Raw genomic sequence first — 20333 nt, 5'->3', positions numbered from 1 at the left:
TATCGGGACATTAAAAAAAGACTGTTTCTTTTGTCCTTTTCTTTGAACAATTCTCTTTACCAAAAAAAAAGGCATCAATAATAGGAAATAAAGGCTATTCGGCGAACAGTCAAGCATCAACCGGGAAGGGTAATGCATCTTTTTGTTTTCCAATTTCCAGTAATGTTGATTGGCCATGCTAACTGCTCCTTAATGTCAGGGGGACTGACAGGGTAATGGGGATTGGGTGGTATTGTTGTCGGTGCAGGCTCTATGGGCCAAATGGCCTCATAAGTTTATAATATATAGGAGCAGAATTAGGCCATTCGGCCCATCAAGTCCACTCCACCATTCGATCATAGCTGATATGCTCCTCATCCCCATTTTCCTGCCTTCTTCCCGTAACCCTTCAACCCATTAAAAATCTGTCTAACTCCTCAAATTTACTCACTGTCCCAGCATCCACCGCACTTTGGGGTAGCGAATTCCACAGATTCACAACCCTTTGGGAGAAGCAGTTTCTCCTCAACTCTGTTTTAAATTTGTTACCCCTTATCCTAAGCCTCCCTCTGCACGGTGGGGATTCTATGGTTCATAATTGGTGTAAGAAGGCCGTAAGTCACAAGGATGGATGTGCTGGCTGACTAATAGTTGAAGCATGGGGGCAAATTATGTGATGAGACCTCCAGCAATACATTGAATCAGAGTTGACAATCCTACCTACAGGTGTGACGAGTGCAGCAAGGTGGGATCAGCCCTTGCGTGTTTGGGGGGAAAGTCAAATGGCCGGAATTCTACAACCTCGCCTGCGGCCGGGGTTCTCCGATCCCGCTGCAGTGAACGGAGATTTGGCTGAGCGCCAAGTTCTTGCTAGCAGCAGGGCGGGACAGGGCGAGCGAGTCCAGAGATTTCCATCCATGTTGTCTGAATAGAAAGGTAAGTCAGCATTTGCACAGAATGCCCCTTTCACCCAGAAAACCCACATGGTTTAAAGGTCAAAACCTCCCATCTTGAACTGAAAACACAGTGTGAAAAAAGACCCAGAAAGATGCTTATGTGAGGACTAACCTGCTGTTTATCTCCAGATCCTTTATACTGGACTCAAGCTCCTCGGAAGACTCCATCTCTTCTTGCCTGAGGCCTTTGATGGGTTGTCTCCAGGTTGATTCTGGAGTCCCGCTCGAGTACTCGGGCTGCGGCACGAGGAAAGCCCCGGGACTGCTTTCGGGCCTTGTCTTTCTGGTCTAGAACAGGGAGACAATTAAAAAAAAAGCCATTCAGAATTAGCCAGTCAGCTCGTACCTGAACCGACGCCCTCCCTCCCACAGGCCAGAGAGACAACGTGGTCAAACATTCCTTCGATAATTTGACAGACCTTTGTGAAAATACTACTTCAAAATCCTGATTAAGAAGGTACTGCGCAGCATTATGCAGCTGTTGAATTTAATGTGCTGGGAAAGAAGATTATCTGTGCAGGTTTCATCGAGAGTCAGCCAGGAAACTCACTCCAGTTCGAAACAGAAAACATGTTGGAGCTTTGGTTCAGTTTTTTTTTGCCTGCTAATTCAATAATAGAAGATTAGAAACAGGAACAGGACAGTCTCCATTCATTCTGCCGTTCAGTCAGACCTCTCGCCTTTGACACCCTTGCCTTGCCTGATAAAAGTCTATTGATCTCCCTTGCAAGTTCCTGCAGAGTAAAAATCCACAGCCTTTCTGGGAGAGACTTCCAGAGCTCCATTACCCTCTTTGTGGATAACGACGATTCCTGATATTTCACTTCCAAACAGTCTGTGTGTGATTCTCCCATTCCGACCCTCTGATTTTTTGGCGGGACGGGCCGGGAGAATCGCGTGTGGGCCAATTCGCGGGATTTGCACATGCATTCATGGCACACGCGCGTTTCGAAGTTCCGGATATCTGGCGCGGTCGGGACCACGCTGGAAACTGGCGGGACCAGCAGGTAAGTAATTTTAATCTTATTTAAATGTCATTATCAGGCCTGGGACTGAAATCTCCGGGCCCGCTAGCATCTCCCACCCTCCCCCCAGTACAATTTCACTCCAGCGGGTTTCGAGTAGCTCCCCACTTTTGAGGAACTAGTGGGATGACTCCACTGGAGTGAAGGGGAGCAATTAGGGCCCCCAAGGTGTTGGGCAGCGGGCACCCTGGCAGTGCCAGCCTGTGCCCTCTGGCACTTCCCAAGGGGCAAAGTGCCCATGCCCAGGAGGCACCTTGGCACTGCCCACTGGGCGTGGAGCAGTGCCAAAGGTGCAGGGCCGAAAGGCGATCAGTAGGGGTGGGGGACCCACTGCCACTCTGCCATTGGGATTGATCGGGTCTGGAGGGAGGCCAGCGATCAGGGTGAGCTGGGAGGTGGTCTGCCGGGGGGGTCTGCCTCCTGTGGTGGGGGGGGGGGGTCTGCCGGGGCGGGGGGTCTGCCTCCCCGGGGGGGGGGGGGGTTGCTGGAGATCAGGGTGTTCTGGGATGGGGGGGTGTCGAGGCTGGCCTGGAAATGCTCGTGAGGGCCATGATCGGGCTGTGATCGGGCCGTGGGGGGAGGCGGGAGGGGCAGCACTCTTGAGCTGGCCAGCAAACAGGGAGATTGACAGATTGGGGCCACTGCGCATGAGCAGAGCTCCAGAACTGTCGAACTCCGGTGTGAATAGGCCCTGCCCACCAAGCTTTTAATGATATTCCCGATTGTGACCTCTGCATTGCAGAGTGTGGGAGATTCGAGTCTGAACTCCAACTGAAAAAACAATGGTGGTTTCCACCAGTTTAACCGCAAATTCAAATCGCTCCCCCTCTGTCTCCAATTTTAAGCCTTACCCCCTTGTTCTGGATTCCTCCACTGGAGGAACTAGTCTCTCTGCATCTACCCTCTGAATCCTTGGTAATTTTGAACACCGTGAATAACACACCACTCCATTTGATTTGATTTATTATTGTCATATATACTGGTATGCAGTGAAAAGTATTGTTTCTTGCACACAGTACAGACAAAACATACTGTTCATAGAGTACATAGGGAAGAAGGAAAGGAGAGGGTGCAGAATGTAATGTTACAGTCACAGCTAGGGTGTAGAGAAAATTCAACTTAATGCAAGTTAAGTCCATTCAAAAGTCTGATGCCAGTGGAGAAGAAGTTGTTCTTGAGTCGGTTGGTACGTGATCCGACTTTTGTATCTTTTTCCCAATGGGAAAGGTGGAATCGAGTATGTTCAGGGTGAGTGGGGTCCTTGATTATGCTGGCTGCTTTCCCGAGGCAGTGGGAAGTGTAGACAGAGTCAATGGATGGTAGACTGGTTTGCGTGATGGACTGGGCTACGTTCATAACCCTTTGTAGTTTCTTATGGTCTTGGGCAGAGCAGGGGCCATACCAAGCTGTGATGCAACCGAAAAGAATGCTTTCTATGGTGCATCTGTAAAAGTTGGTAAGAGTCGCAGCTGACATGCCAAATTTCCTTAAGTCTTCTGAGAAAGTAGAGATGTTGGTGGGCTTTCTTAACTATAGTGTCGGGCATGGGGGGACCAGGACAGGTTGTTGGTGATCTGGACAGCTAAAGACTTGAAGCTCTCAACCCTTTCTACTTCATCTCCATTGATGTAGACAAGGGCATGTCCTCCACTACACTTCCTGAAGTCAATGACCATCTCCTTTGTTTTGTTGACATTGAGGGAGAGATTATTGTCGTCGTACCAGTTCACCAGATTCTCTATCATCTGGAAAGGATGCTTTCTATGGTGTTTCTGTAAACATTTGTGAGAGTCGTAGGGGACATGCCGAATTTTCTTAGCCTCCTGAGAAAATAGAGGCATTGGTGGGCTTTCTTAACTACAGGGTCAGCATGGAGGGACCAGGACAGGTTGCTGGTGATCTGGACACCTAGAAACTTCTAAATCTTCTAAATGCACATTAGGAAATCTGGTCAAACCTTGGATAGCTTTGGTGATGCAAAGACTTCTCGTCATTGATGGATTTCCTGTGACATTACTGGTGGTGAGTGGGAGGATTTCATAGAATCATAGAAACCCTACAGTGCAGAAAGAGGCCATCTGGCCCATCGAGTCTGCACCGACCACAATCCCACCGAGGCCCTACCCCCATATCCCTACATATTTAACCCGCTAATCCCTCTAACCTATGCATCTCAGGACACTAAGAGGCAATTTTAGCATGGCTAATCAACCTAACCCGCACATCTTTGGACTGTGGGATTGGTGAGGCCGCAGCTGGAATACTGTGTGCAGTGTTGGTCCCCTTATTTGCGGAAGGATATATTGGCCTTGGAGGGAGTGCAGAGAAGGTTCACCAGGTTGATACCAGAGATGAGGGGTGTTGATTATGAAGAGAGACTGAGCACATTGGGTTTGTACTCGTTGGAATTTAGAAGGCTGAAGGGTCTATATTATCTTATAGAGACCTATAAGATAATGAAGGGGCTGGATAGGGTAGAGGTGGAGAGATTCTTTCCACTTAGAAAGGAAACTAGAACTAGCGGGCACAGCCTCAAAATAAAGGGGGGTCAGTTTAGGACAGAGTTGAGGAGGAACTTCGTCTCTCAGAGGGCGGTGAATCTCTGGAATTCTCTGCCCACTGAAGTGGTGGAGGCTACCTCGTTGAATATGTTTAAATCACGGATAGATGGATTCCTGATCGGTAAGGGAATTAGGGGTTATAGGGATCAGGCGGGTAAATGGAACTGATCCACTTCAGATCAGCCATGATCTTATTGAATGGCGGGGCAGGCTCGAGGGGCTAGATGGCCTACTCCTGCTCCTATTTCTTATGTTCTTATGTAAACCGGAGCACCCGGAGGAAACCCACGCAGACACAAGGAGAATGTGCAAACTCCACACAGACAGTGACCCGAGCCAGGAATCGAACCCAGGTCCTTGGAGCTGTGAAGCAGCAGTGCTAACCACTGTGCTACCGAGCCGCCCATTTAAATTTCACCATCTGCCATGGTGGGATTCAAACCCAGGTCCCCAGAGCATTACTCTAGGTCTCTGGATTACTACTACAGCGTCAATACCACTACGTCACCACCTCCCCATAAAATTTGTTTTGAGCTGACATTTGAACATACGAACAAGGAGCAGGAATAGGCTAGTCAGCCTCTCGAGCCTACTCCACCATCTGCTGTGGCGGGATTCGAACCTAGGACCCCAGAACATTAGCTGAGTTTCTGGATTGATAGTCTAGCGATAATACCACTAGGCCATCGCCTCCACTTTTTTTGGCCTTCAATAAGCCAAAGCCCCAGTCGCAATCATCCCATTTGCAGCAGCGTTAGCGATGCCCATGCCCCTGCCCTCTCCCCCACTCCAACAGGGCAGTTCTCTCTCTCTCCCTCTCCTCCATTCCACTCTGTGTCTCTTCCCCTGGTTTCCCTTCCTCCCCAAAGTCTTTCTCCCAGGGCTTTGCCACAGCACGATGGACCTAATGGCCGGAATAGCAAATTCAGTCTGTTCAGCGATTACAAAGTGAACTGCCCACGAACGAAAAGCGAGCGCCCAAAGGAGTTTGTGTGTCACTGAGTGCAAAGAACATTTAGAAGGTAGAAAGCAAATAATTACCCAGTTTAATTGTTTTTGATGAGTCACAGTGTGCAGTGACCGGAATGTGTGGAATTGTGTCAATAGCACAGCCCATAATGATGATGTGAGAGAACACATGAGACGATGGGGAGAACATTCCGAGCTTTAGGACAGTAACACTGAGTCTATATATAGTTCAGATAAACCAGTTATTGTTTAGTCATACCAATATCTTGGCAATTATTCCTCAGTTAGATCAACCAACATGCGACAAAATTCACAGCCTTCCAGAGAGAGAGAATTCCAAATTTCCACCACCCTTTTGTGTGAAAAAGAATTTCTCGACTTCTTTCCTGAATAATCCTACTCCAAGATTACGTGTTTCCCATTACTCCAGGACATCCGATCAAATCACATTTTAAACACTGCGGGCGGGATTGTCCGCGCTCCAAAACTGGAAAATCCCGCCCAAGGTCAACGGACCTTTCCATGGTCCGCCCCTCGTCTGCTATGATTCTCGAGAAAATTCGCCCCTTCACGTCAGATCACATCCATAGTCCAGCGACTGGAAGCCAAGCTTATGTAACCTGGGCTCCTAATTTAATCTTAAACTTCAGTGTCATACTTGGCATGTTTTAGAAATAAGATTTAGAAATAGATTTGACCCTGCCCCCCATACTTTGCACCCCTCTGTATGCATTAAACACATGCTTGCATGCATCTACACATACACACACGCATGTGCACACAAATAGATATGCGCATGCAGACACACAGAGTCATGCATACACAGATACCGGCATACACACACAGATACAGACATAGATTGATATGCAGACAGATACAGACATGCACACACAGAAAGACATTTGGATTTTTGAATAGACCTACCTCGCATTAAGTTGATCTTTCTCTACACCCTCGCTATGACTGTAACACTACATTCTGCTCTCTCTCCTTTCCTTCTCTGTGAACGGTATGCTTTGTCTGTATAGCGCGCAAGAGACAATACTTTTCACTGTATACTAATAAATGTGACAATAATAAATCAAATCAAATCACATGCACACACAGGTTGACATGCAGACAGATACAGACATGCACACACAGGCACAGGCATGCACACACATGCAGACACCTTCCCCCAATGCTACTTTTCTGAACAAGTTGGTAAATAAATGAACAAGACTCTAGCAGGCACAGGGATGAACCTTTTCTTCTTAAAGGTTTGATTTATACAATTTGACCTCAGGGACTGGAGTGAATGGGAGACAGAGAGGGAGAGTGAGTGAGTGAGTGAGTGAGTGAGTGAGTGTGAGTGACTGAGAGTGAGTGAGTGAGTGAGAGACTGAGAGTGAGTGAGCGAGCGAGAGACTGAGAGTGAGTGAGCGAGTGAGTGAGAGACTAAGAGTGAGTGAGTGAGTGAGTGAGAGACTGAGAGTGAGTGAGTGGGTGGGCAAGTGAATGAGTGAGTGAGAGACTGAGAGTGAGTGAGCGAGTGAGTGAGAGACTAAGAGTGAGTGAGTGAGTGAGTGAGCGACTGAGAGTGAGTGAGTGGGCAAGTGAATGAGTGAGTGGGCGAGTGAATGAGAGACTGAGAGTGAGTGAGTGAGAGACTGAGAGTGAGTGAGTGAGTGAGAGACTGAGAGTGAGTGAGCGAGCGAGTGAGTGAGAGACTGAGAGTGAGTGAGTGGGCGAGTGAGTGAGTGAGAAACTGTGAGTGAGCGAGTGAGTGAGTGAGCAAGCGAGTGAGTGAGAAGCTGTGAGTGAGTAAGTGAGAGACTGAGAGTGAGTGAGCGAGCGAGTGAGTGAGAGACTGAGTGAGTGAGTGAGCGAGCGAGTGAGTGAGAGACTGAGAGTGAGTGAGTGAGTGGGCAGGTGAATGAGTGAGTGGGCGAGTGAATGAGAGACTGAGAGTGAGTGAGCGAGTAATTGAGTGAGTGAGAGACTGAGAGTGAGTGAGTGAGCGAGTGAGTGAGTGAGAAACTGTGAGTGAGCGAGTGAGTGAGTGAGAGACTGAGAGTGAGTGAGCGAGCGAGTTAGTGAGAGACTGAGAGTGAGTGAGTGAGTGAGTGAGTGAGAAACTGTGAGTGAGTGAGTAAGTGAGAGACTGAGAGTGAGTGAGCGAGTGAGTGAGAGACTGAGTGAGTGAGAGACTGAGAGTGAGCGAGTGAGTGAGTGAGAAACTGAGTGAGCGAGTGAGTGAGAGACTGAGAGTGAGTGAGCGAGCGAGTTAGTGAGAGGCTGAGAGTGAGTGAGCGAGTGAGTGAGTGAGAAACTGTGAGTGAGCGAGTGAGTGAGAGACTGAGAGTGAGTGAGCGAGCGAGTTAGTGAGAGACTGTGAGTGAGTGAGCGAGTGAGTGAGTGAGAAACTGAGTGAGCGAGTGAGTGAGTGAGAGACTGAGAGTGAGTGAGTGAATGAGCGAGTGAGTGAGCGAGTGAGTGAGTGAGAAACTGAGTGAGCGAGTGAGTGAGTGAGAGACTGAGAGTGAGTGAGTGGGCAAATGAATGAGTGAATGGATGAGCGAGTGAGTGAGTGAGTGAGTGAGATTGGCTGTACTCTGAATGAAAGTCTGCACATGAATCCATCTTTCTATTATAGGATGGTACAGATTTGAAAATTCCAGGCTCCCTCTACATTACTTTGGCGAGACATTCCTCAAAAACAGCCCCATACATTCAGGCTGGACACAGGCCTGTCCTCTGGACTCATGCAGAATGAAATCACCAATCGGGAAGTTTCTTTCCCCCAACAGTGAACTGAAGTAAGAATCTCCAAAGTAAAAAGTGAAAACATTGACACACACACACACTGGACAACAGCAAAATCAATGGGTGAGGTTTTCCACTCCTTCCACCCGCCCAAAGTCAAGTGACTATTAGGTGCTCTGCAGGTTTTCCAGTGCAGCCTGCATCGATTCCCGCCACCGGCAGGACTGTAAAATCCTGGTCAATGTTTCTGGCTGAGCTGTCGGAGTACAGCTGAAAAAAGAGACATGTTGAAGCTTTTCACCTTACATCCGGCAGGACACTTCACGAGAATATTGGTGTAAGGGGAAAACAACAACCTCTACTGTGTGAGGAGAAGAGAATGCTGGTTGGTTGGCAAGTGAGTCTGATTGGTAGAGGTGCTGCCATGGAGAATGCACCAGTTGATGATGACTCACAGTTAATTGCCAAGAATTGTCTGAAATTTAAACAAGGCAGCTTGACCCTGATTGGTCAAGGTGTTGCACTGAGGAATTAGTCAGCGAATGGTTGTCATTTATTTTGTTCAGCTGAAACAGGCGCAATGTGTGTACCTGTTCTTTCAGTCTGCGAAGAACAGGGACAACGTGTGCCAGTATATGTAGCTTCGAGTACAGCAATGTGAGCCTTACTGACAATCTTAAATTGGTTGTCAGTGTAATTTTTCTTCACACACATGGCGCGACATGATGGCACAGTGGTTAGCACTGCTGCCTCACAGTGCCAGGGACCTGAGTTCAATTCCCGGCTTGGGTCACTGCCCGTGTGGAGTTTGCATGTTCTTCCCATGTCTGTGTGGGTTTCCTCCGGGTGCTCCGGTTTCCTCTCACAGTCCAAGGATGCGCGGGTTAGGTGGATTGGCCGTGCTAAATTGCCCCTTAGTGTCAGAGGGATTAGCAGGGTAAATGCATGGGGTTATGGGGATAGGGCCTGGGTGGGATTGTGGTCGGTGCAGACTCGCTGGGCCAAATGGCCTCCTCTGTACTGTAGCATTCTATGATTATTCAGCAAATGTTGTCCAATTTGTGGAATCTTATCTACACTGTATTTAGAATTTTGCAAGGACAGGCTGGTTGGGTACCGTCAGTGCCTTGCCTGTTGAAAACAGCGGCTGGGATATGCTGTTTGATATGATCCACTGGTCTTTGAAATGTATGACCAACATAAGTGGCATCACCCTAACACTGAAATTCACATACCGCAGTATATAGTAAAAATATTTGCACGGAAATGTCAGGATGGGGGATTGGGATTTTTACTGACGTGGATTCACAGGGAGGCAGGGGGTCAGAAGCTTGTGGGGAACTTGGAATTTGGGATTTCCCCCCTTATGCCGGGTCCGTGATTTGTTCCCCAGTCGAATTGACAGCTGACTGGGCAGGGTGTGGGCGGTTCCTGTGAAACAGCGACTAGTTTTCCCTTCCAGGCGAGGAGGCCAGGGAGTGGGAAGGTTTTGATTCTGATTTCAGAATCACAGAATCATACAGTGCAGAAGAGGCCCTTCGGCCCACCGAGTCCGCACTGACGCATGAAAGGTCCTGACCTGCCCACCGAATCCCATTTACCAGCACTTGGCCCATAGCCTTGAATGTTATGATGTGCCAAGTACTCATCCAGATACTTCTTGAAGGATGTGAGGCATCCCGCCTCCACCACCCTCCCAGGCAGCACATTCCAGACCGTCACCACCCTCTGGGTAGAAAAGTTTATCCTCAAATCCCCCCCTAAACCTCCCACCCTCACTTTTACCTGGTGTCCCCTCGTTACTCACCCTTCAACTAAGGGGAACAGCTGCTCCCCATCCACCTTGTCCATGTCCCTCATAATCTTGAGCACCTCGATCAGGTCGCCCCTCAGTCCTCACTGCTCCAATGAAAACAACCCACACCTATCCAACCTCTCTCCACAACTTAAATGTTCCATCCCAGGCAACAATTTGATTTATTATGAATTGGGATACAGTGAAAAGTACTGCTTCTTGCGTGCCAAACAGAAAAAGCACACCGTGCATAGAGTACATATTATTAGTGTCACAAGTAGGCTTACATAGAATCCTACAGTGCAGAAAGAGGCCATTCGGCCCATCGAGTCTGCACCAACCACAATCCCACCCAGGCCCACATATCCCGACATATTTACCCACTAACCCCTCTAACCTATGCATCCCGGGACACTACGGGGCAATTTAGAATGGCCAATCAACCTAGCCCGCACATCTTTGGACTGTGGGAGGAAACCGGAGCACCCGGAGGAAACCCACGCAGACACGGGGAGAATGTGCAAACTCCACACAGACAGTGACCCAAGCCGGGAATTGAACCCAGGTCCTTGGCGCTGTGAAGCAGCAGTGCTAGCCACTGTGCTACCGTGCCGTGTTGAAAGAGGGGGAACCTCTTCTTTTTCAAACTATTTGTTTCCTGGGTCATGTGCAGCTTTTCATCGGCAGAGGTAGTCCTGGAGTATTGATGTCCCCACCTGGGTCTCCGTTTTTCTTGAAAGCTGCCCTTTTCTGGTCTTGGGGAAAGACTTGGTGACAACAGTTCGAAGATTCTCGCAAGCTTGATGTCCAGTTTTGGACAATTATTTAAAAATAGCCACCATTCATGTACAGTGTTGGCCTTCTCACACAGCAGAGAAGGAGGCCATTCAGCCCTGTGAGCCTGTGCTAGCTCTGCCGAAACCAGAGTCCAATTTGTCCTACTCTCCTGTTCCCTCCCCATGGCCCTGCAAATATTTGCGTCTGAAGTATAGACACTTCAGTAAGCTACTTCCTATGATCACTCCTCCAGATATTCCACAAACCAACCTGCTGCATTGGAAACAAAGATCTCATTCCCCCGCCGCTGTCCTCTGGTCATGAACCTGATCCTAAATCTGTATCCTCTGCTTACCTGACCTCCTGTCACTGGAAACAGTTTGTCCACCCCTCGGGAAGGAAGAGTGGTGACATTACCAAAACGCTGCCGGCGCTTCCTGTGCCAGGGCTGTGTCGGGATCTCGGCGTTGGAGCGGTCGAGGGCCACTGGGTGGGAGCCAGGCTCCCTCTCTGGGCCCGGCACCCAGCTCCTGAACCTGACTCAGCGCTGGGCAGGGCTTGTTAATCGTCCCTACACAGCAACTGTGGTGCACGTCCCAACCCAAAGCAGGGAAACAAAACCCTTGCCAGCTGGCCTTCCCACTCTGTGTTTGTTCCATTCACAGGCCATTGTGTTGGAGAGGCATAATTCTCCTGTTTACTGTTGAAGCTGAACTTGATCCAGTCAGCATTTTTATGTTGTTCCCATCCGGTCAGTGACTAACAAATCAGCACAGTTAAAACAAACAGAACCGTTTAATTAGAATTTACTAAGCGTAACTTTTTTCTCAAGCAAACAACAATTGTGCGGTCGCTAAGATAAAGGTGGGGAGGGGCGGGCGGAGTGACGGGGGGGGGGGGGGGGGGGGGGGGCGCGCGGGGGGCAGATCATGTTTCCCGTGATGGCAGTGAGCCAAATGTAAGTGCGGCTACTTAAGTTTCAGCTTAATGATTATTAATAATTGAGAGTCACAGAGACTACGCGGGAGGTACGGGCGAAAGATTCAATTTGGGGGCAAGCATGACAAAAACAGGCGACTGTTTTTAAAGCCCCCCCCCCCCCCCCCCGTCCCCAATCCCTTCTGATTTTCAGGTGGGTTGTAATTGTGGACTGCCACGTTCCGAGTCTTATTTCACATTTTTGGGAAATATATCTGCCGAGGGGAAGAAGTGGAACTGTGTCGGAATCTCGGCCACAAGCAGGCCGGCGGGCATGTGGGCACTGATCAGGTTCAGTCTGAGTGGCATTCTCCAGTTTTGGTCCCACTGGACGTCAGCTGCTCTTCTGAAAACACCTCGAGTGGTACCAGCTTGGGATGAGCGCCAAGGGCGAAATATTGCTTGTTGCCAAAAAGCTTGTCTGGAATTGTGATACAAATCCCGAGTGTCTGTCTAAGGAAAGATCTGCATTGATATAGTGCCTTTCACAACTTCAGGAGATTCAGGGCATCACAATGGCACTATGAGTGGCACGGTGGCACAGTGGGCATCATAGGGGCACAGTGGGCAGCACAGTGGTTGGCACTGCTGCCTCACAGCGCCAGGGACCCGGGTTCGATTCCCGGCTTGGGTCACTGTCTATGCGGAGTCTGCACAGTCTCCCCATGTCTGCGTGGGTTTCCTCCGGGTGCTCCAGTTTCCTCTCTCACTCCGAAAGACCTGCTGATTAGATGCATTGGTCATGCTAAATTCTCCCTCTGTGTACCCAAACAGGCGCCGGAGTGTGACGACTCAGGGATTTTCACAGTAACTTCATTGCAGTGTTAATGTAAGCCTATTCGTGACACTAATAAATAAACCTGAGCTTTAAAACTTATTAACATACCAAAGCACTTTACAGCCAACACCCTTGGAGTAAGGTCATTGTTGTGATTGGGAATGCGGCAGTCTGAGCACAGCAAGCTCCCACAAACAGTAAAGTGATCCGAGAATCCCTACAGTGCAGAAGGAGGCCATTCGGCCCATCGAGTCTGCACTGACCACAATCCCACCCAGGCCCTATTCCCATAAACCCTCTGTATTTACCCTGCTAATCCCCCTGATATTAAGGGTCAATTTAGTATGGCCAATCCACCTAACCTGCACATCTTTGGGCTGTGGGAGGAAACCGGAGCACCTGGAGGAAATCCACTTTGACACAGGGACAATGTGTAACTTCACACAGACAGTGACCCAAGGCCGGAATTGAACCTGGGTCCCTGGCGCTGTGAGGCAGCAGTGCTAACCACCATGCCACTCAAATGATGAGAGCAGATTATCCGTATGAGGTAAAAGCAAAATACTGCAGATGCTGGAAACCTGATATAAAAACAGAAAATGCTGGTGTCTGTGCCGAGAGAATCAGAGTTAACATTTCGAGTCCAATGCCACAGGTTTCCAGCATCTGCCCGGGGCATTGGGTGAGGGACAAATATTGCTCAGGGCATTGGGAGGACACCCTTGCGCTCCTTCAAACTGGAGCCATGGAATCTTTTACGCCCACCTCAAGACGGCAGCAGGTGCCTCGGTTTAATGTCCTCTATGAAAGATGGTGCCTCCAACACTGCAGCACTCCCTCAGTACTGCACTGTGGAGGTCTCAGCCTGGAGTGTGTGCTCAGATCTTGATTTGATTTGATTTATTATTGTCACATGTATTAACATACAGTGAAAAGTATTGTTTCTTGTGCGCTATACAGCCAAACATACCGTTCATAGAGAAGGAAATGAGAGAATGCAGAATGTAGTGTTACAGTCATAGTTAGGGTGTAGAGAAAGATCAACTTAATGCAAGGTAAGTCCATTCACAAGTATGACAGCAGCAGGGAAGAAGTTGTTCTTGAGTCGGTTGATACGTGACCTCAGACTTTTGCATTTTTTTCCCAAAGGAAGAAGGTGGAAGAGAGAATGTTCGGGGATGCATGGGGTCCTTAATTATGTTGGCTGCTTTGCCGAGGCAGCAGGAAGAATAGACAGAGTGAATGGATGGGCGGCTGGTTTGCATGATGGACTGGGTTACATTCACAACCTTTTGTAGTTCCTTGCGGTCTTGGGCAGAGCAGGAGCCATACCAAGCTGTGATACAACCAGAAAGAATGCTTTCTATAGTGCACCTGTAAAAGTTGGTGAGAGTCGTAGCTGTCCTTGTGCATGAGACACAAAAGCCCAGTCTGCATGTGCAACAGGTGATCAAGAAGGCAAATGGGATGTTGGCCTATATCGCAAGGGGGATAGAATATAAAAGCAGAGATGTCTTGCTGCATCTGTACAGGGCATTGGTGAGGCTGCAGCTGGAATACTGTGTGCAGTATTGGTCCCCTTATTTGCGGAAGGATATGTTGGCCTTGGAGGGAGTGCAGAGAAGGTTCACCAGGTTGATACCAGAGATGAGGGGTGTTGATTATGAGGAGAGTCTGAGCAGATTGGGTTTGTACTCGTTGGAATTTAGAAGGCTGAGGGGGGAATCTTATAGAGACCTATAAGATAGTGAAGGGCTGGATAGGGTAGAGGTGGAGAGATTCTTTCCACTTAGAAAGGAAACTAGAACCAGAGGGCACAGCCTCAAAATAAAGGGGGGTCAGTTCAGGACAGAGTTGAGGAGGAACTTCTTCTCTCAGAGGGTGGTGAATCTCTGGAATTCTCTGCCCACTGAAGTGGTGGAGGCTACCTCGTTGAATATGTTTAAGTCACGGATAGATGGATTCCTGATTGGTAAGGGAATTAGGGGTTATAGGGATCAGGCGGGTAAGTGGAACTGATCCACTTCAGATCAGCCATGATCTTATTGAATGGCGGGGCAGGCTCGAGGGGCTAGATGGCCTACTCCTGCTCCTATTTCTTATGTTCTTACATGCTAAATCCTGGAGTGGAACTTGAACGCACACCTTTCTGACTCAGAAACCAGAGGGCTCGGTCCAGGCTGACTCAGCTGATGGGAGCAACTCCATTAGCTGCCACACCAAAATATATAATATTGTCATAGGTTCTGTTATTTAGTGTTAAAGGGATCCACCCAAGTAACTCTTACAGCTCCCAAGCAAATCTAGCATATGTCATGTGATTTTTCCTTCAGCTTCCTACTTGGCAACAGTGACCAATAATCAATAAAGCATTTCATTGGCCGCACAGCATTTTGAGACTTTGAGAGGTGACATAAATCGAAATTTCTTTCATTTAGGATTTAGCGATAAACCTGCTTAAACGTATTAAATATTTACCTTCACCCAGCCTCAGCTGGGACAGCAAGTTGTGGGTTCAAGTCTCATGTCCAAGACTTGAGCACAGAAATGTGGGCTGACACTCCAGCGCTGCACTGAGGGAGTGCTGCACTGTGGTTAGCACTGCTGCCTCACCGCGCCAGGGACCCGGGTTTGATTCCCTGCTTGGGTCACTGTCTGTGCAGAGTCTGTACATTCTCCCCGTGTCTGCGTGGGTTTCCTCCGGATGCTCCGGTTTCCTCCCACAGACCGAAAGATGTGCTAGTTAGGTGCATTGGCCGTGCTAAATTCTCCCTCAGTGTACCCGAACAGGCGCCGGACTGTGGCGACCAGGGGACTTTCAGAGTGTTGAAGGTATCATCGTTCAGGTGAGAATTTAATCCGTGAATGCCCTCTCAAATCACCACGAAAGATCCCACAGTGCTATTTTGAAAGAGCATGGGGTCTTAGTCCCGGGTTCCTGGCCAATGTTTAATCCTCGATCCACATCACAAAATACTGGGATTCTATGGCCTCTGCGTTTTTCCCGGAGATGGGAGGCGGTGTGCGGTTGTCCGGTGGTGGGATCTTCTCCTGTCACGGTCAATAGGATTTCCCATTGATTCCACCCCAGGAAACGCTGCCAGGAAACACACCAGGGGGGAGGTGGGGGGGGGGGGGGGGGGGGCGGGGGGGCGGGGGGTGTGCTGTCAGTAGGACCAGAAGATCTGACCCGCGAGAAGAGCTCATGATCTCATTGCTGTTTGTGCAATGCTTGCGTGTAAATTGGCTATTGCGTTTAAATTACAACAGCACGGTTGCACAGTGGTTAGCACTGCTGCCTCACCGCGCCAGGGACCCGGGTTTGATTCCCTGCTTGGGTCACTATCTGTGCAGAGTCTGTACATTCTCCCCGTGTCTGCGTGGGTTTCCTCCGGATGCTCCGGTTTCCTCCCACAGTCCGAAAGATGTGCTAGTTAGGTGCATTGGCCGTGCTAAATTCTCCCTCAGTGTAACCCGAACAGGCGCCGGACTGTGGCGACCAGGGGACTTTCAGAGTAACATCATTGCAGTGTTAATGTAAGACTACTTGTGACACTAATAAATAAATTTTAAAAAAGCACTGTATAGGCACTCTGATGTGGAGATGCCGGCGTTGGACTGGGGTAAACACAGTAAGAAGTTTAACAACACCAGGTTAAAGTCCAACAGGTTTATTTGGTAGCAAAAGCCACACAAGCTTTCGAGGCTCTGAGCCCCTTCTTCAGGTGAGTGGGAATTCTGTTCACAAACAGAACTTATAAGACACAGACTCAATTTACATGAATAATGGTTGGAATGCGAATACTTACAACTAATCCAGTCTTTAAGAAACAAAACAATGGGAGTGGAGAGAGCATCAAGACAGGCTAAAAAGATGTGTATTGTCTCCAGACAAGACAGCCAGTGAAACTCTGCAGGTCCACGCAACTGTGGGAGTTACAAATAGTGTGACATAAATTCTGATTCTAGGATCGCATGATAAAGACTCAGGAGGAAAAAAGCAGAAATATTTATGTGAAATAGTGTGACATAAACCCAATATCCCGGTTGAGGCCGTCCTTGTGTGTGCGGAACCTGGCTATCAGTTTCTGCTCCGCGACTCTGCGCTGTCGTGTGTCGCGAAGGCCGCCTTGGAGAACGCTTACCCGAATATCAGAGGCCGAATGCCCGTGACCGCTGAAGTGCTCCCCAACAGGAAGAGAACAGTCTTGCCTGGTGATTGTCGAGCGGTGTTCATTCATCCGTTGTCGCAGCGTCTGCATAGTTTCCCCAATGTACCATGCCTCGGGACATCCTTTCTTGCAGCGTATCAGGTAGACAACGTTGGCCGAGTTGCAAGAGTATGTACCGTGTACCTGGTGGATGGTGTTCTCACGTGAGATGATGGCATCTGTGTCGATGATCCGGCACGTCTTGCAGAGGTTGCTGTGGCAGGGTTGTGTGGTGTCTTGGTCACTGTTCTCCTGAAGGCTGGGTAGTTTGCTGCGGACAATGGTCTGTTTGAGGTTGTGCGGTTGTTTGAAGGCAAGAAGTGGGGGTGTGGGGATGGCCTTGGCGAGATGTTCGTCTTCATCAATGACATGTTGAAGGCTCTGGAGGAGATGCCGTAGCTTCTCCGCTCCGGGGAAGTACTGGACAACGAAGGGTACTCTGTCCACTGTGTCCCGTGTTTGTCTTCTGAGGAGGTCGGTGCGGTTTTTCGCTGTGGCGCGTTGGAACTGTTGATCAATGAGTCTAGCGCCATATCCTGTTCTTATGAGGGCATCTTTCAGCGTCTGGAGGTGTCTGTTGCGATCCTCCTCATCCGAGCAGATCCTGTGTATACGGAGGGCTTGTCCGTAGGGGATGGCTTCTTTAACGTGTTTAGGGTGGAAGCTGGAGAAGTGGAGCATCGTGAGGTTATCCGTGGGCTTGCGGTACAGTGAGGTGCTGAGGTGACCGTCCTTAATGGAGATGCGCGTGTCCAAGAATGCAACCGATTCCGGAGAGTAGTCTATGGTGAGCCTGATGGTGGGATGGAACTTGTTGATGTCATCATAGAGTTGTTTCAGTGATTGTTCACCATGAGTCCAAAGGAAGAAAATGTCATCGATGTATCTAGTGTATAGCACCGGTTGAAGGTCCCGTGCGGTGAAGAAGTCTTGTTCGAACCTGTGCATGAAGATGTTGGCATATTGAGGTGCAAATTTGGTCCCCATGGCTGTTCCGTGTGTCTGGATGAAGAACTGGTTGTTGAAGGTGAAGATATTGTGGTCCAGGATGAAGCGGATGAGATGTAAAATTGCATCTGGAAACTGGCAGTTGTTGGCGCTGAGCACTGAGGCCGTTGCAGCAATGCCATCGTCATGGGGGATGCTGGTGTAGAGTGCTGAGACATCCATTGTGACGAGGAGCGCTCCTGGTTCAACTGCTCCATGTGTGCCGAGTTTCTGTAGGAAGTCCGTCGTGTCGCGACAAAAGCTGGGGGTTCTTTGTACAATGGGTTTCAGGATGCCCTCGACATAGCCGGAGAGGTTCTCGCACAGGGTCCCATTGCCCGATACGATGGGACGGCCGGGTGTGTTTGCCTTGTGTATCTTCGGGAGGCAGTAGAGATCTCCAACGCGGGGAGTACGTGGGATGAGAGCACGGAGGGTGTTCTGAAGGTCCGGATCAAAGGTCTTGATCAGAGTGTTGAGTTGACGGCTGTGTTCTTTGGTCGGATCTGCAGGTAACTGTCTGTAGTGTTCCTCGTTGTTGAGTTGTCGGTACACTTCTTTGCAGTAATCCGTTCTGTTCAGTATGACGATGGCCCCTCCTTTGTCTGCTGGTTTGATGACAATGTTGCGGTTGGTCTTGAGAGCGTGGATGGCGTTACGTTGTGCTTGGAGAAGCAGGAGAACAGTGACCAAGACACCACACAACCCTGCCACAGCAACCTCTGCAAGACGTGCCGGATCATCGACACAGATGCCATCATCTCACGTGAGAACACCATCCACCAGGTACACGGTACATACTCTTGCAACTCGGCCAACGTTGTCTACCTGATACGCTGCAAGAAAGGATGTCCCGAGGCATGGTACATTGGGGAAACTATGCAGACGCTGCGACAACGGATGAATGAACACCGCTCGACAATCACCAGGCAAGACTGTTCTCTTCCTGTTGGGGAGCACTTCAGCGGTCACGGGCATTCGGCCTCTGATATTCGGGTAAGCGTTCTCCAAGGCGGCCTTCGCGACACACGACAGCGCAGAGTCGCGGAGCAGAAACTGATAGCCAGGTTCCGCACACACAAGGACGGCCTCAACCGGGATATTGGGTTTATGTCACACTATTTCACATAAATATTTCTGCTTTTTTCCTCCTGAGTCTTTATCATGCGATCCTAGAATCAGAATTTATGTCACACTATTTGTAACTCCCACAGTTGCGTGGACCTGCAGAGTTTCACTGGCTGTCTTGTCTGGAGACAATACACATCTTTTTAGCCTGTCTTGATGCTCTCTCCACTCCCATTGTTTTGTTTCTTAAAGACTGGATTAGTTGTAAGTATTCGCATTCCAACCATTATTCATGTAAATTGAGTCTGTGTCTTATAAGTTCTGTTTGTGAACAGAATTCCCACTCACCTGAAGAAGGGGCTCAGAGCCTCGAAAGCTTGTGTGGCTTTTGCTACCAAATAAACCTGTTGGACTTTAACCTGGTGTTGTTAAACTTCTTACTGTAGGCACTCTGAGACATCCATTGGTTGTGAACGGTACAATATAAATGTAAGTCTTTCTTCGATAAACACTGATCTATCATTGATATATTTTACTGGCATTAAGAGCAATCAAGCCTCCTGATTGAAAAGTGTGACATTATGTGACCAAGTCACCTTTAATTGGTGGACTGACAAGCAGGGTGCCAAATTTGCCAGCACTCTGAAGTGGGAAATAATCAGGAGAAAACGGAAAACCAAATCCTTTTTTTCATACTTTTCCAATTCAATCAAATCAAGTCCAATTCAGAGTCTCAACAAGTTGAGACATTTCCGATCCAAGCTGACAAGACAGGGTCTCCACTCCTGTCTTGGGCCTGATCTACATGAGCCAAGCTGATTGGAGTAGGTGCAGACTCATTTGCATCTTAGCCAGAAGGCCGAGATGCCGCTTTTAAAAATTGCTTCAAACGAAGCTTAAATGTAACCTAATGATCTCAACCAAGTGCAGCCTGTCCATACTACACTTGATCTTAGCCAAAAGGCCGAGGAAACCCAATCCTTCCACAGGATAAACACTATCATCACTAAGGGGCAGCACAGTGGCACAGTGGTTAACACTGCTGCCTCACAGCGCCAGGGACCCAGGTTCGATTCCTATCTTGGGTCATTGTCTGTGTGGAGTTTGCACGTTCTCCGCTTCTCTGCATGGGTTTCCTCTGGGTGCTCCGGTTTCCTCCCACAGTTCAAAAGGTGTGCAGGTTAGGTGGATTGGCTAAATTGCCCCTTAGTGTCAGGGGGATTAGGAGGTCAAATACATGGAGTTACGGGGATGGGGCCTAGGTGGGATTGTTGTGAGTGCAGATCCGAAGGGCTGAATGGCCTCCTTCTGCACTGTAGGGATTCTATGAACAACAAGGAAAATGGGAACATGGTGAATTTGAAGGTGTTTTGGCTGATGGTCACCATGATGTTGTCTACGCTGCAGAAGAGTGAATTGCTGTGCTGGAGTGCAGCCTCCTATAGCACCACCTTCAGTCCAGGCTGACTAATTACCTCTTTAAAACAAAACAGAAAATCGCTGG

At 49.0% G+C, this 20333-nt stretch overlaps 1 protein-coding gene across 2 annotated transcripts in view; it reads right to left on the bottom strand.

Annotated features, from left to right (window-relative positions):
* fam13a (family with sequence similarity 13 member A) overlaps positions 1 to 20333 on the bottom strand; it is a 229421-nt gene that overhangs the window by 110122 nt on the left and 98966 nt on the right. For both annotated transcript variants that reach the window (XM_078209062.1, XM_078209072.1), the window contains exon 7: positions 1048 to 1223. In XM_078209062.1, coding sequence (XP_078065188.1) covers positions 1048 to 1223 — 176 coding nt within the window. The remainder of the gene's footprint in view (positions 1 to 1047; positions 1224 to 20333) is intronic.

The sequence above is a fragment of the Mustelus asterias genome, chromosome 1, assembly GCF_964213995.1.
Source record: "Mustelus asterias chromosome 1, sMusAst1.hap1.1, whole genome shotgun sequence".
Lineage (NCBI taxonomy): Eukaryota > Metazoa > Chordata > Chondrichthyes > Carcharhiniformes > Triakidae > Mustelus > Mustelus asterias.
Note: the sequence above shows the minus strand (reverse complement) of the source record. Positions and strands in the feature narration are given on the sequence as shown.